Below are 15,159 nucleotides of genomic sequence, written 5' to 3'. Positions count from 1 at the left end.
GTTTTCATACTGAGAAATTATAGACTTAATGAGTTCAGAGCATTATCACTGTAGTGACTCCTCAGCGTGTCCAGATTAAGCTTTACATTTAACATAAAAAATAATCAGAGATTTAGCTTTGAACATGTGAAACGCCTTCAATCAAAAGCAAATCCAGCTTCTTCTATTCCACAGTCATACAGGTGCCTGCTTCCAGCTGTCCACAACATCCACACACTGACAGATATGCTAAACTGCTGTGTACAGTGCTGCCTGACATGTACATTGCTGTCTTCAATATGTGCAGTACAGTACCATCAGAAATCAGTTATATAGCAGCGTTGAAATATAACGGAGCCGCACTCCTCAGTCAGTACTAGTTTATGTATTCTGAGTAAAGTTACTGACATCAGGCGACTCCTCCTAGTTACCGCAGCTGTGATGAGCTGTTGTGGGATGGGACCATGGGACCACACTGTTGGTGTGGTGGAGATGTCCTCATTTTCAGAGTAGTCGTATTTGAAATACAAAACTTGAGTAAACAATTGATTTATTTTTAGTCACACTTTCATTATCAGAAAGTGAAACTATCATTTTCAATTAACGGAATCAAACAACTTCAAATTGGCTTTAATCACACAGTAATGTGCATTGTCTTTTATTTATTGTTGGATCATGGACTATGTACTCTGATACTTGTCAAACTGCCCGAGGAGGAGAGCTACACAACCATTGTGTCCACTGCCTTATTTGTGCTTTAATCACTGGCTCAATCTTTAGTTGTTTGGTGACCAGCTGACTTGCTGCATATTCCAGCAGAGGCACAATGCAGCTACTCTAACTGGAGTCTTTTCACTCTTACTCTGCTGCCGTGCTCCCACCACCACCACCGCAGCCTCCCTCCTGCCTACAGTACATAATATCATTTTTGCTATTCCTGATTTAACTCGGGTCTAATTGACCTGTATGTATTTTTTAGGCGGGGGGGGATTGGCTTTCCCAGCACAGGCCTCACTTCTGCTCGAATTCTTTGAGAGTTCCCTCAAAGAGCAGAGCCATTTGCTATAAATGGTCAATTCACTCACTTAAGTATCACTGACTGAACTATAATTGATTCTCTCTCGTCAGTCCTGATGCTGTAGCCCTTAAAAATGTGGAACTCTAAAAATCATAGCTAAGTGTTATCTGACCCAGAGTTCCTGCACAAAATATGTCATTGCACTATACTGGACACGTTTGTCCACTTTTACCAACTGTTCTGGTGTGTGCTGCTCTTTACTGAAAGTTGATATAAAAAACAATAAATGACTTTGGTGTGAATACAGTGATCTTGTACACACAGTGAACTCTTCTGGCAGTATTTTTATGCACTGATGACCAATGCACTGTAGATGTTCTTGTAGCCACTGGACAGAAATAAATGAAACAGAACCAGGCTGCACTCCCATCCCTGCCTTTCTGTCCAACATAGTTTCCTGCTGCTAACTTAAGGAGCCTGATAAATTATGACCACAGCCACTGTCCATTACATTTTTGTGATGAATTTGGAGGAATTACAAAGATGATGGATGGCATTAGTTTACACTGCACCCACTAGCAATTTAAAAATAATGAAACGCTTACTCTGGCTAATAAAATGTTAAGGTATGACAAACAGAAATCTGTACAGTAAAAGTAATTTCTGCTACAGTGCCAAGCAAATAATTCCAGTTATACACGTACAAATTAGATTTAACAATTTCTAATAACACAAGGGTTTCTTAACTGCGAGGCCGAATAGGGGGAAATACTCTCAGGTGTTCCTGCTATTATATTTAGCACTTGAGTCAACGTTACATGAAGATAAAAGCTCTGCCAACATGAATCATGATAACAAATATTATAATCAGCAGAAAGTGTTATCTTCCTGGAACTGCTCTGTTGATAACAAATGAGGGGGTTGATTCTGTAGACCCAAACGTTTATTTAGCCTTTTGCACATTAATGAGCTTTGTTTCACAGTGGCACTGACAATTTGAAGCTACAAATTTTACCCTGGATATATACCTGGAAGATTGCCCTGGCTTTTGTTCCTGCATCCACAAAATCAGTGATGGTCACGCCTCCTGCAGCGGTGACGAGTGGCACTTGATGAAATCAGAGATTGCAGCCTCTGCAGCGCTGCTCTTTCTTTCCTTTGAGTGAAATCAGACTCGGACCGGTCTCCATTAGAACTTAATGAGACGTATTCACTTAACGTAACCCCCAAAGACAGGAAAGAATAAAGAAGTGCAACAGTATTTAGAAATCATGGTTGAATTACTTACCTGCCACTGATGCAACTCAACAGGTCAACCTTGTCTAGGATTAACCACACATTTCCTGAATGTCTGTGGTCAATTTAGCATATCTTAAAGTATTAGCAGTTGAGGGCAATAGTCTCATAGCACTTTAATGCACTGTAAATGTTCATGGCCCTATATACTCAGGGAGACTTTATTAACCATGAAACTACTGAATTGTTTGCTGGCATTACATCAACACTGAGCTGACACAAATTCTGACAGAGCACATGATGGTGACTTGATGAAAGTCTTTGTGAGTGTTATATACTGCTGGGATTTCTCAGTTCCGAGGGGCTATAAAATGTATGCAACGTCTGATTACTAAGAAATCCTTTGAAAACTTCTCAGACATTAATGCAATGTTGGGCCATCTCTGTCAAAAAGTGTTGCTAATCCCCTGGGAATTATGTCACTGAATACAGACTATTGATAACTATTTGGTTACTAAGCTGGAGAGACAATTACTTCAATACTTACAGTACATGCTTAATTACCTACTAGTAACTTATTATGACAAATACACCCAGTCTTTAGAGTGACTGATAAAGGATAGTTTTCATGTATTCACATGTTAAACTTTTTTGGTGAGTGCACTGAATTTTTCTTTGTGGTGATATTAAACCATCCTCTTGTTTTTTCATATCTCTGTTTCTTCTAAACCTTTCTCAATGTGATGTTTGCCGAAGGCACATCATCAATTAATTTTTATCTGCCTTTTATCTATATTTTTTGTTTGCAAACAAATTTACTCCCAACCCAAAAAGATCACAACAGTTCCCAGCTGTCTCTTGCATAAGTATAATTTGCCTCTAGGTTTGTCCTTTTGTTGTTTTCTGTTGAATCGAATGTAAAGGATCTTTTATGCACAAGTTAAATTCACATGACTCCAGTGCCCATGAAACCCACACAAAATTCTGTACAAACAGATCATAGCTGTATTTTATTCTTTCTTTGGGGAAAATATGCTATTCCACAATCTCCAGTTGTTAAACAGGAGTGACAAATGTGGATAATATATCTAATATAATTATCTTAACATTGATGTATCACAATATTTACTGAGAATGAAAAAAAAAACTGTATGATATAATTCCATAAATGTAAGTCTAACAGATCCTAAATACTTATAATTTGAACGGAGGGTTGTGATATTGTGTCATCAGATTTATGTTGGTGGTTTGATTTTGTCTGTTTGGTTTCAATGATCATTGAAATGTAGAAGGAAACCAGATTCTGACCAAGAGAGCTGAAATGTTTGGTGAACACAGCGTGATATATTTGAGAGGAGGCATGGCATGTTCTAATTTTGAAGCTCACAGTCGTCTGCACCTCACTGTAATTGTTTTTTTTTTTTTCAAAATTAGAAACCCTTTGTTGGTTTCTCTCAAGGATCTTTAGGGTCATCACCATCATGCTGTTTTGTGTTGATGAAAAGAAAAAGTGTCTATGTTTTATTGTTGTGGAAAAGCAGGTGTATTGATAAAAGCGAACAAAGTGCAGCAGAGTGCAACGGAAACAGACTTGGAGAATGAATCAGGACACAGATGAAGCGTGTGACTTGAACGTCAGATCCGTGCAAACTGATGAGGAGGTTGTTAACGTTAACTGAAATGCCACACTCCTCCACATTGTTTTTGTTCATTTGAGATTTGACTGTTGCTTTTTAAATTACATTATCTCTTTGCATCCTCTTCTCCTGCTGTGGTTTAATGGTCGCTCAACTGGAAAATTAACGCTACCGACTGTTTATCTCCATGCGTCCAACTCCTAATATTAGCATAATGGTAGTAGATGGAAACACACATTAAATAAGGTTTTCTTTTTCGGATTCCTTGGAAATTAATTTAAGATTTGCACTGCATTTGGGTGGAAAGTTGGCCATGGAAAGCATGGTGTTGAAATTCACAGATATCCAGGTCTGGAATGAAAGCACTTCATGAAAATATGCCTATAAACATTGAGTCATGTCTTTAGCCAATTTAATATCTGCCCCCCCCCCCCCCCCCCCCCCCCCCCCCCCCCCCCCCCCTCTCTCTCTCTCTTTTGTTCTTGCCTTCCAGCCTCCATTGTAGCCCAGAAGTGGTGGTGTCAGATGCAGCCATGTATGGAAGGTGAGGAGTGTAAGGTTCTCCCGGACCTCACAGGATGGAGCTGCAGCACAGGCAACAAAGTCAAGACCACAAAGGTCGGTGTGCACATAATCTCTCTCTCTGTTGTATTTTTATTTCCTTCTCTCTCTGTGCACACAGTCTTCCCATCCCTCACATGCATGCACACATGCGGTCAGACACCGCCGAGTGACCCACTTCTACCTCCATCGTGTTAGATCTCTGTCTTCTCTCCTTCTCCTCCCTGTTTTATTAGTTTCTATCCCCAGTTTCTTCCTCCTTTTCACCCAACATCATTCTTTTTCTCACCCAATTTCTCTCCTCACTTTCTCCTCCCGCCCCATCTTGGATCTAACATCAAACATTCTCTGAAGAAAAACAAGGCCAACAGGAACAAGGCAAATAAAACACACACACACACACAGAAGTAAGAGAGAGAAAACACCACAATTCCCTTCACTCCTACTTGCCCTGCTTCCCTGCGTCTGACTGGCATGCCATCTGACTCGATGCAAAAACAACTCGCCACATTGGATACACAAGAGTGGTAATTGTCCTCAGATAGTTTTTATGCTCCGATTCGCCCGTAATACAGCAGTTTGTGCATGTGCATGGTCGTCTTGTCCCCCATATTTTCTCCATTTCTCTAAACTCTCAATCTATCCTTGTCTTTGTGTGCATGTGTGTGTGGGCATGCATGGGTATAGATATACATTATATACCTTTACTCTCAGCCTCCATCAGCACCTGTTCATTTCCATGCATCGCATTGACCTGAGGAGACTTCTAACTGTCTGTCATTGGAGGATTTGTGCAAGACTCACCTCTTGTCACTGTACGCTTCTGTGTCTAACCTCCATCCTCCTCTCTGCCTTCTCACCCTCCATTATTCATGGCTGGGTGCAGACCTTTGTTTTCAGCCTAAATAATTGATTGAAGGCGTGGTCAAAGGAGGGAGAGTGGATCTCCATGGGTAAAAAAAAAAGAGGGATAAGAGAATCTTAAGAAACACGTGCTCCCCTCTCTCTTTCCCACTCTCTCTTTCTCTGAAACGCTCACACACAGTCGTCTTTGTGCCAGGCTGATTAAAAATTCCTCGCCGGCTTTTTCCTCTGCTCACCTCTCACCTAGCAAAGTGGATCTCACCCTCTCAAGTTACACCCTTTTTCTCCTCCACAGCCCCTCCTCTTATTCTCACCCCCAAAATAGTTTTTGTGCTCCGCCGCGCCCAGATTGTGTTAGGCTGCTCATGGGTGTCAGTGAACTTTATTTCCTAATATAACAAAGATAAAGCGAGAAAGACGGACAAGTAGAAAGTAACAAAAAGGGCATAATTGAAGAGAGACACATGAGGGGTGATCAAATATATGGATGATGTAATGTCTGAATGTGCGGATGCTGTTATAAAGGTGCTTCTTATATTTGATCTTGTGCATTCGGCTCTATCATCTATAATTTCCTCAACAAGATCAAAGTAAACCAGTTTCAGCCAGGCATCGCTTTATCATTGACTCTGTCGTAGTTTAAAAGAGCACAAATATTTGCCGTCTCTTGCATTCAGGTCTTTGATCAATGATCTGTGCGTGCTTGTGAGTGTCTGTTGTGTGTGTACACTACCCGAGCGCCATAGCTGATAGTGTTTGCCTGATGATGAAAAGAGTGATGTTTTTTTCCTCCTCTGATGTGGTACGCTGAGGTCAAGATGCACAGGCATCCAGATCAATAGCATCGAACGTTCTCTTATAGTCCCATTAAGACCCGCTCGTAAATTGAAATTGACGATGGAGCGAGAGAGGATGGGAGGACGAGGGAGAGACACACAAACACACAAACACACACATGATGAGGAGCAAAAAGCAAGAGGGAGGCGGGTAGAGATGGACGAGAAAGGAAAGGTAACGAGCAGAAAGCGAGGAGGAAAGGCTGAAGTTAGAGGTGATGAAAGAATAAAGAAAACACTTGAAAACAAGAACAGTGGAGCTGGTCAGCTGACAAGAAGCTTACGTTACACAGAGCAGGGAAGGAAAAGAGAAAAAAAAGGCGAAGAGGGCCTGGCGCTCTCCATCCTTTCTTCCATCCCTGGCTGGGAGCAAAGGAGAGGAGGAGAGGAGGAGAGGAGGAGGGCAGGAGGAGGAGAGAGGGAGGGGATAGAAGACAGCTCGATCAATGCCAAATAATATCATATGGATGAGCAGACAGACACGGCTGGGCTGCCAAGCCACTGAGCTGTCACAGACTGCAGAGCAAGTGTGTGCATTTGTGTTGACACGCTTGCAGTCATATACACATATTAACAAACAAATGACAAGAAGGTGTCAGTGGCGCATGTATATTTTACGTCCTATATAGCCAGCTTACATCAACACTAAACACATGTGGCGGTGTGTGAGTGCCGTAAACCTCAGAGGCAAGATATTCACAAACACCTTCCTCCTTGATAGAAACAATAGAAACAACAACAGTCATTTCATGCAGCTTCGAGGTGGATATAAAAAAAAAAACTAATCAAGAATAAACGACTTTCTGCAATTTACTCTTGCATGTGTGTAATACGAAAGGGAAGGGGACGTCTGCCTGGTGGCTGCTGGTTGTGTAGGTAGTAAAAACCTGTGCTATAAGCAACAGAAAATGAGGCACTCGTGGGCCCATAGAGATGACGCTGTCTGTGTGCTTTGTAAATTGATATCTAACTACCTAAATCCGCTTTCTAATTGGGCATGGAAACTGCCACCTACAGGCATATTTAAACTGGCTGGGAGATGAACACCTGAAGGGACTCCCGAGTTTGCACCTCGAAGCAAAGCAGGCGCAGAGATTGTGGCGTGAAGCGGTGTGCGTGCATAGTGAACTGGCGTGACAACAAACGCCTGCAGACTCTTTGATCAGGCACAGGAGTAGATGCCTGAAGGCAACGGGAGCAGGCCCAGGAAGGGTGGCCCGGAGCCATCGAGAGCAGATACAGTAGAGCAGTCTTAGCTGCCAGCTTGGAGGAAATGCTCCTCTGAGCTCTTTCAGTGATGGCTGGCCTTCACACTTTGTTAGCTGGCACCTGGGTCGGACAAAAGACTCACTCCCTCAAGAGGAAATAGAGGCAGGATGGCATGTTTTGGGGGGCTGAGAGGGGGAAGCCACTGGGAGACACAACGAGAGAGAAAAGGCATGCAGGATAACAGAAAAACTGTCTTGGAGAGTCTGGCCTATTACATGCCCAAGCTCTGGCAGTTATACAGCAATTTGTGTCTGTTTGGTCGTTGGCTGGTGGACAAAGTCTCCTAATAGCTTGATATAAACCAAAAGTGAGTGCATGAGCAAAGAAAATGGAAAGATGGACAGAGGAGATAAAGAGACCATGTGATTAGAGCAGCCGTCTTGACAAACAGACAAAATGACATGGCAGAGGGCCAGACGCTGAGAGTGAGGCATTGTGGGCCGACTGCCACGATTCAAGCTGTGTCTTGTTTAGTGCCTAGCCAGAGGAGACAGAGATGCGCTAGCCATGTTGCTGGTGCTCCACCAACAAGAATCACTTGTGATTATTTCCAAACAGTGGGCCATGGTGCACCACACTGCATTATTTAAACCTTCAGCTGACATGTACTACCAGCAGCGGCTTTGTTCTCTGCTCCGTGACCTTTACTGTTTAAGGCTACGTCCTCACTTTTTCAGCTGGACTATTTTCAGTGACCTACTTCTTTTCTCCCCGTTACAGGTGACCCGATAGTCCTGCCCACCTCAAAGAAGAGAACAAGACATTGGCGGTGGAAGTACTTACACAGCACAACGGACCTTATCAGTGGTGAAGAAAAGCACTCGGATAGACTTTAATGAGGAACCAGTAATTGTTTCATTTTTCTGAGGATATCCAAGACATGGCGGCTGAAGAGATAGGACTCTTAACACTGCCTGCCATCACCTTTAAAGACAACTGAGTGACCTTGGTCCTTCATCACAGACGAGTGCATCACCCACAATCCTTTACTGCTACTATAAACTTCAATGAAACAAACTATGACCTAAACACCACTGGATTAGATGACAAAAAAAGAACTTTCTTTACAACAATCTGTATTCCTTATCTCTCTTCTATGGCTTAGTTGTGTTACATATGCATACTTGGAATAAAGGGGATCTGGATTTAAGACAGCTATCCTGTATTACAAACATCATTACAAAAAAAGGGAGTGGATCCAGAATGGCCTATCTCTGGATGACACATTTAATTTTAACTGTGCCACATGACACACTTGATGCTGTCAACACGTTTCTCAGATTTGAAACTTAAAATTTTCCTCTCTAATTTTCTTTACTTTTTTTTTTTTTTTAATTTCACCTTCAAATATGTTTTACCTTAAATAGTTTGTGGCTTACCACATGCCATTTGTTTTAATGGGGAGACAGTTTTTCGGTCTTCCTGTTTCTGTTTTTTTTTTTTTTTTTTGACAAAGGGAAAAAAAAACCTTTCAGGGGTGAGGTTAGACTAATACCAAGTAGATGTTATGGTATATTGAAACATGTAAACGTGTAAAAAATGGTCCATGGAATCAACGGGCTAAAAATAAATTGATGCTCTAATGGTTTTAATATCTGTGTTTTTAAACGCCTGTTAACCGCTATTGAGTACATGTGTCAGTATTATATGAAATGAATAAAATCTTTCAAAAGAAAAGCCTCTCTGCATTTTGTTTGAATCCAACAAATGATCTTTGTCAGGATTCAAATTAAATCTCTTTAGGTCTTTCAGGGGAGTTTTTCAAGTGCTCTACATCAGGACACGCAGCACACCACACACATATTGTGCACAAAACTGTAATTAATAAAACCAAGAATGTATGGAGCTGTAGGCATTGTTGATAACAGTGTGAATTAATTTCCCAAGAAACCTCGAAGCGACAGGAACCTCACAATAATGGATTTGTAACTACTGGTGTTAATTTTGTTGGCTCCAAGAAATGTCATCGATAACTGTTCTTTTTTTCTATCCTGTGGTTTATAACAATTTTTTTTAAAATGTCTAATTTTAGCATCTTTATTTCCTGTTTAAGACATCCAGCCCTCGACACAATCAACTGTTTTGTCAGTGAAAGGAACAATTTTCAAATATGAAACACTGCTCTTTCTTGGACGGGGAGTATTGTAGGAGAAACCAGCACATGGAGCTGGATTTTTATCATAGAAACCATATGAGAAGGAAAAAGGATATTTGTATGCTGCACATTTCAGCCAGGTCTTACAAAAACACACTGGGCTGGTAAACAAGATTGATTGCAGGTTGCCATAGCTTCATTTTTAGGAATTCTATAGAGCTTGATCTATAGGTGAGTGTTTCCACCATGATTGTGAATCTGCAGAATATATTTTATCTTCTTCTTATCTGTTACATACTGTACTGTATATGCATTACCTTAATACAGCTCTAACAACTGCTTAGACCTGGTTTCAAGTTCATAAAATATCTGGATCTGTTATGGTCCATGATCAACAAATCATGTTGTCTGTTTAGACTATTCTGCTTCTTTTTCTGACCCCATATAAAAAGAAAAAAAAAAGGTCAACATATATTTCTATATACAGTATAAACAAATGTTCAATGCCTCAGCAACACTTTAAGATGCCCACAACCTTAAATTGATGAATGAAACAAATGCATAGGAATTTAGGGTACTCTTTATGAGTGGGGGAAGCTAAAATATCTAGAATTCAATGTTAAAATAAGAACCTTTAATAATGTGTGGAGGATGAGGCTATCAATCAATTCAATTTTTTAATTGCAATTAATCACATGATTGTTTGGGCCCCAAAGTTCAACTTGGCCGACCAAAACACTGCCTGTGTGAAAACACACATCAACAGAGCACTTGCCATTCAAAAGAGCCGTTTCTTCATCAGTTACTGAGGTTTGTTTGTTTCTACTTGCCATCCACACATTACTGATGTGTCGCTTTCATGGATGTATCAAAGTAAGTCTGTTGATCTTGTGTCAAAAAATGAGTGGCAAGTCATTTGTGTTAACTCATTATTATCATGCTAACTTTGGTAACCCTACTGTATATAACATGCAAAAAAAAAGTGATTTATTGAACTGAAATCCACTGAATGGTAAAGAAGAATTATTATTATTTTCATTGTGTTTTTCTTTATTTGTTTTAGTTTCTATGGCTTCTCCCACTGAGAATCAATATGAGTGGACACAGGGTAAATAATAATTACAGAACAGTGACTAAAGAGGAGCCATACAATGTGTCAACCCATGCAGCAGAAAGTCTGTGTTTTAGGTTTTTACAGTTAATTACTGCAGTTTCTATTATCGTCGGTGTCGTGCTTGTCTGGTAATTGGTCCCTAAATCACAATTAAAAAGAAGCTTGATTCTCAAATATCAAGTCATGCCTTAGATGTTGAAATTTGTTTTTCCTCTGAGTGAAATACAAGCAGCATCTTTTTCTGACTAATAGTTTTCCTCATTCCCACCAACAAACTACTGTATAATGATTCAAGGCAGGATTAGAAAGGTTTTGGATTTAATAAAAATACTGGATTTAACAGAAGCGGATTCAGTTTTGGAAAAAAAAATGCGACTGAGCCATCTATAGAGCCGTCGTGTTTATGTTAACGAACCCAACTTGCTCCCTCTGCCTCAGACGCACACAGAGAAGCACAGATTTTGTTTCAACGATCATGGTGTTGTGTTGAAAGATTCAATGCAAAAGCTGATTTATCTGAGATGCACTGATGCTCTGTCAGCATAAACAAACTTTACGTTTGACACAGTAAGGCTGATCTGCTGTATTCACCCTTTGGATTGCTCAAAGCCCTCTGTCACAAATTCATACTTGATGTGTGTGGGACTGCATATGTCACAGTGCCCGCATCTCCATGGCAACTCCATGCCACCTATAATTGTTATTCTGTTGTGACCTGATGTGTTTATGTAAGTAACACCCGTCTGGTGCCTGGCCGATAACAGGGCTTATCATGGTTATATCAGCGGTGGCATATAACTGTATATTAGACAAATAGGATGTGTTACCAACGCACGGATCAAATCACATCAGGCACGTTGGGCGATTATTTATTAATCCTGTTTCATAAATCAAGAAATGGCTCCGAAAAATATTCAAAAATACAACAGAGATATTTTATTCAGAAATGAATCATTTCCGTGAGAATGACAGAAACCATTTCCTTTAATCATCCATCAGGGGACGATGAGAGTTCGCCTGTTTATGAGATTTAGTGTTTTTATAGCTGTTCTTTCAGACTGTAAGAGCTTTGCTTAGTCACTGACGAACGGTATACTGTACATACATGTGCTGTTCACAGAAGTCCAACCGTGTGTAAAGTCGTCTGTAGTTGCAATTACAGTCTGTACCAGGGACAACTGACCACTGTTTACTTGTCTTAATTTAATTTATCAGACCTTGACCATAAACGTGTAAAGTGTAATCCTTTTAATATGTGTTTTTTTTTTTTTTTTTTTTTTAAATCCTCATCATATTAGTATCACCTCCGAAATCCAACTCCACTCCGAGTTTGTTGTGGCTTTAAGGCAGGAAATAAAACACCCTCATGCGCTCTTCAGCATGGTGACATTACATCAGAACCAATTTCCTCATATCCACTTTATGGATGTGAGGAAGCAGTGGTGCACAGAAACCTGATGCAAATGCCATGACGGCACCACAGCTCTCAGCCTCAGATAACAGAACGATGGATCAACATCAAATGATCAGAGGAACATGACAAGCACGTTCTTATTCAAATACAGTATGGGATGTATTGTATACAGTATCTGTTCACCAATCAGCCTATACTCTATGCATGGTATATCCTGTGCATATTTCTCCATTTTCCATTCTGACTTTCTATGCAAGGCTTCAAGTTTGACAAGTAGATGAGAAATTCTACTCAGTCACAACCCAAGAGAGCCGAATACTGTCATATTGAGTAGAGTGGTAAGATGGGTTTGATGTAGGTATAAATATAGAACCATATACTATATACATAACCATATGCTTAAAGATGAAATCCAAACTGGAAATGCGCTCTACTTTGTGCATGTGACTGCCCGCGATGGATGCTGACACTGAGTGGCAGGAAGCCTCTGATCAAAACCTGATGACGAACGAGATAAAACAAGAAGGTTCAGAGAGAAAGAAAGTTACAGACAAAATGTTGAGGAGTCTGATGCTGCGGACATCTATCTCTTCACACCATGACACACAAACACACGCTATCTGTGTTGTGTTGCATTAAAGCTGCCTTTCTCTAAAACGCTTTTCTGATTTGGCTAATCTCCTCAGAGGCCGTGGCCTTCCACTGAGTCCTGCGTGTGTGTGTGTGTATGCGTGTGTCTCATGGCCTGGGCTGTTTCTGAGCCTCAACGCGTCGTTAGTGCATGTCATTAAAAGATTACAGAGAATAAACCCACATACAGATTCTCACACGTACACACACGGGAAGCGCGAGAGAAGAACTGAGCGGAGAACAGACTGCTATAATTACAGAGAGAGAAAATGTGTAAAAGGGTTTTGACATCAGAATATGACAGCCTCAATTTTTGAGTATTCTTGTTAACTGCTCGCAAGCTTTCTCAAGCTGTGCGTGAAACCAATCATGAGTCAACCATGTGAAGCCTGTTGAAATTCTCTCTACAGCACCTCTAACACCAACCCGCTCTCAGTCTGACGTAGCTACACAAAACATTTAACAGTGGTGCTGAAGCGAGGTATCAGGTGTAACTCTAACAGTCTCTTATATCTGGCTGACAGTACTGATCTCCAACGCCGATGCTAAACATTAATCTCGTCATCTGTGACTACGCTCGGAATATCCAGACGATGCTGCTAGGGTTCATCCGTGCGCTTCTCTGCTTAGCGGAGGTGTTGACGTGGTTGCTGCTACCAACAGATGCCAAAGCAGATGCTACAGAAGGGCCCGATGATGATGAGACGCGAGGACCCGGGGCGCTGACACATCACTGCTAGGACGATGATTAGAGAACGGTGACACGTTGACATTTGAATGACAAGCACAAACACGTGTTACCTGTTGTACGTGCAGCTCAGGTGAAAGTAGGCGATCCAGGTTCTGTTCCAGAGGACAGAGGATCTCACTCAAAAGCTCACGGGTTACTTGTAAAAACACTGAAAGCTATGTCATGACTGGTGGTTAGCACTGATTCCTCTCAGAAAGACAGTTCTGGGTTCGATTCCCACAACACATGCACAATAGGTTGATTGGCATCTTTAAATTGCGAATGTGAGTGTGAGAGTATACTACACATTTGACATTTCAAAATTCCATACTTTTTCAGACCCTAATTTCCAGACTTCTTGGTCTTTTCTTTAGGAGTAGCTTTGTTACCTTTAATTGTTAAATTTTAGAACGGCAGAGCAGAGCCGCAAGCTCCAATAATTTGTGACATTTGAGTAATTAGATGTGTATCATGTAAATAAATTATGCAATTAATCGTTTATTTTCATTATTCTGAATTTGTATGCCATTATGTGACCAAATAATTTCTAGGTCAATAGCACATACAAAATAATTTTCCCAAATAACTTCAGATAAGAGCAAACCCAGAGAAGTATTAAGATAAATATATTTCCATACAATAGTTTCAATTTTCCATACTTTTCCAGACCTGGAAAGGAACACTGAGCTCATGGTTATTTGTAAAAACACTGAAAGCTAGTGATTGTCATTTAATTACTCTCTTGGGTGAATGGCTCTGGGTTCGATTCCCTGGGCCAGAGGCCTTTCTTGATTCTCCCGCTCCCTCCCACTGTCCAAAACCATAGACTGTAAAAAGAATGGACGTAGCGTCCGTGACGTCACCCATTGGTTTGGAGGAGTCTGTTTTGTGCCGCTACTACGGGGGTTTGAGCCGCGCCATGTTGGATTCTACTTGCCATATTTGGAGCGGTGCGGCCGTTGGCCGGCCGAGGGCCCGCCCACTGGCCTCGTAGCAGCGGTCGCCGGACCTGTCACTCAACGGTTCTGCGCCCTGATTGGCCAGAACTTTAAACCTAATAACAGTAAAACTGTAGAGTTTAAAAAAAATTCACCCCCCTCAGAGTGTGTGCGGGGGTAGAAACTATCGATTGAGACCAAAAAAATGAAATGTACCAGGCTGTAAATATGTTTTTTAAAGCTGTAAAATCGGCTATTTTAACATGGGGCTCAACTGGAGTTGCTCCCTTCTGGAGCCAGCCCCCAGCGACAGCCGGGGGTATTGCAGCTTTTTGAACGCGGAAGTGATCTTCACTTCTCAGACCGACAACTGCCCCCTTGTCCAAAACACATGCACAACAGGTTGATTGGCATCTTTAAATTGTGAATGTGAGTGTGTGATTGTGTGAGTTTTGTTAATCTCTACATGTTGACCTTTTGACTGGCGACCTGACCCCACCCTCACCCTACGTCAGCTGGGATTGACTCCAGCCCCCCCGTGCTTGTGACCCTGCCCAGATAAACAGTTCAGCCAATGGATGGAAGGATGGATGATTCTCTTTTACTGACCTGTAATAAAAAAACATTTTCCATAAGCACTGACACCTCTCTGGGGTAAACCTCATGACTCACACCGTCTGTAATAACAGCAGGACAGAGGTGAGTGAGCACTCTAAATGAGATTTTAGCTAAACATTTCGAAAATATGACTCTAGAAGACGAGTGCTGAATTTTATGGATTTTGATGCAACAAGGTTGAGTGACTTGGACATGTGCACTGCAGTATAATATTTCTGTG

The 15,159-nt window shown here is 41.2% G+C and overlaps 1 protein-coding gene across 1 annotated transcript in view; it reads left to right on the top strand.

Moving 5' to 3' along the window:
- Nucleotides 1–15,159, top strand: part of LOC310988096 (chemokine-like protein TAFA-2) — a gene marked incomplete at both ends in the record, with an annotated part of 121,416 nt that overhangs the window by 32,544 nt on the left and 73,713 nt on the right. Inside the window, one exon of the mRNA XM_083974611.1 lies at nucleotides 4,364–4,488. Coding sequence (XP_083830737.1) covers nucleotides 4,364–4,488 — 125 coding nt within the window. The remainder of the gene's footprint in view (nucleotides 1–4,363; nucleotides 4,489–15,159) is intronic.

Source organism: Trachurus trachurus, assembly GCF_905171665.1.
Source record: "Trachurus trachurus genome assembly, chromosome: 7".
NCBI lineage: Eukaryota > Metazoa > Chordata > Actinopteri > Carangiformes > Carangidae > Trachurus > Trachurus trachurus.
Note: the sequence above shows the minus strand (reverse complement) of the source record. Positions and strands in the feature narration are given on the sequence as shown.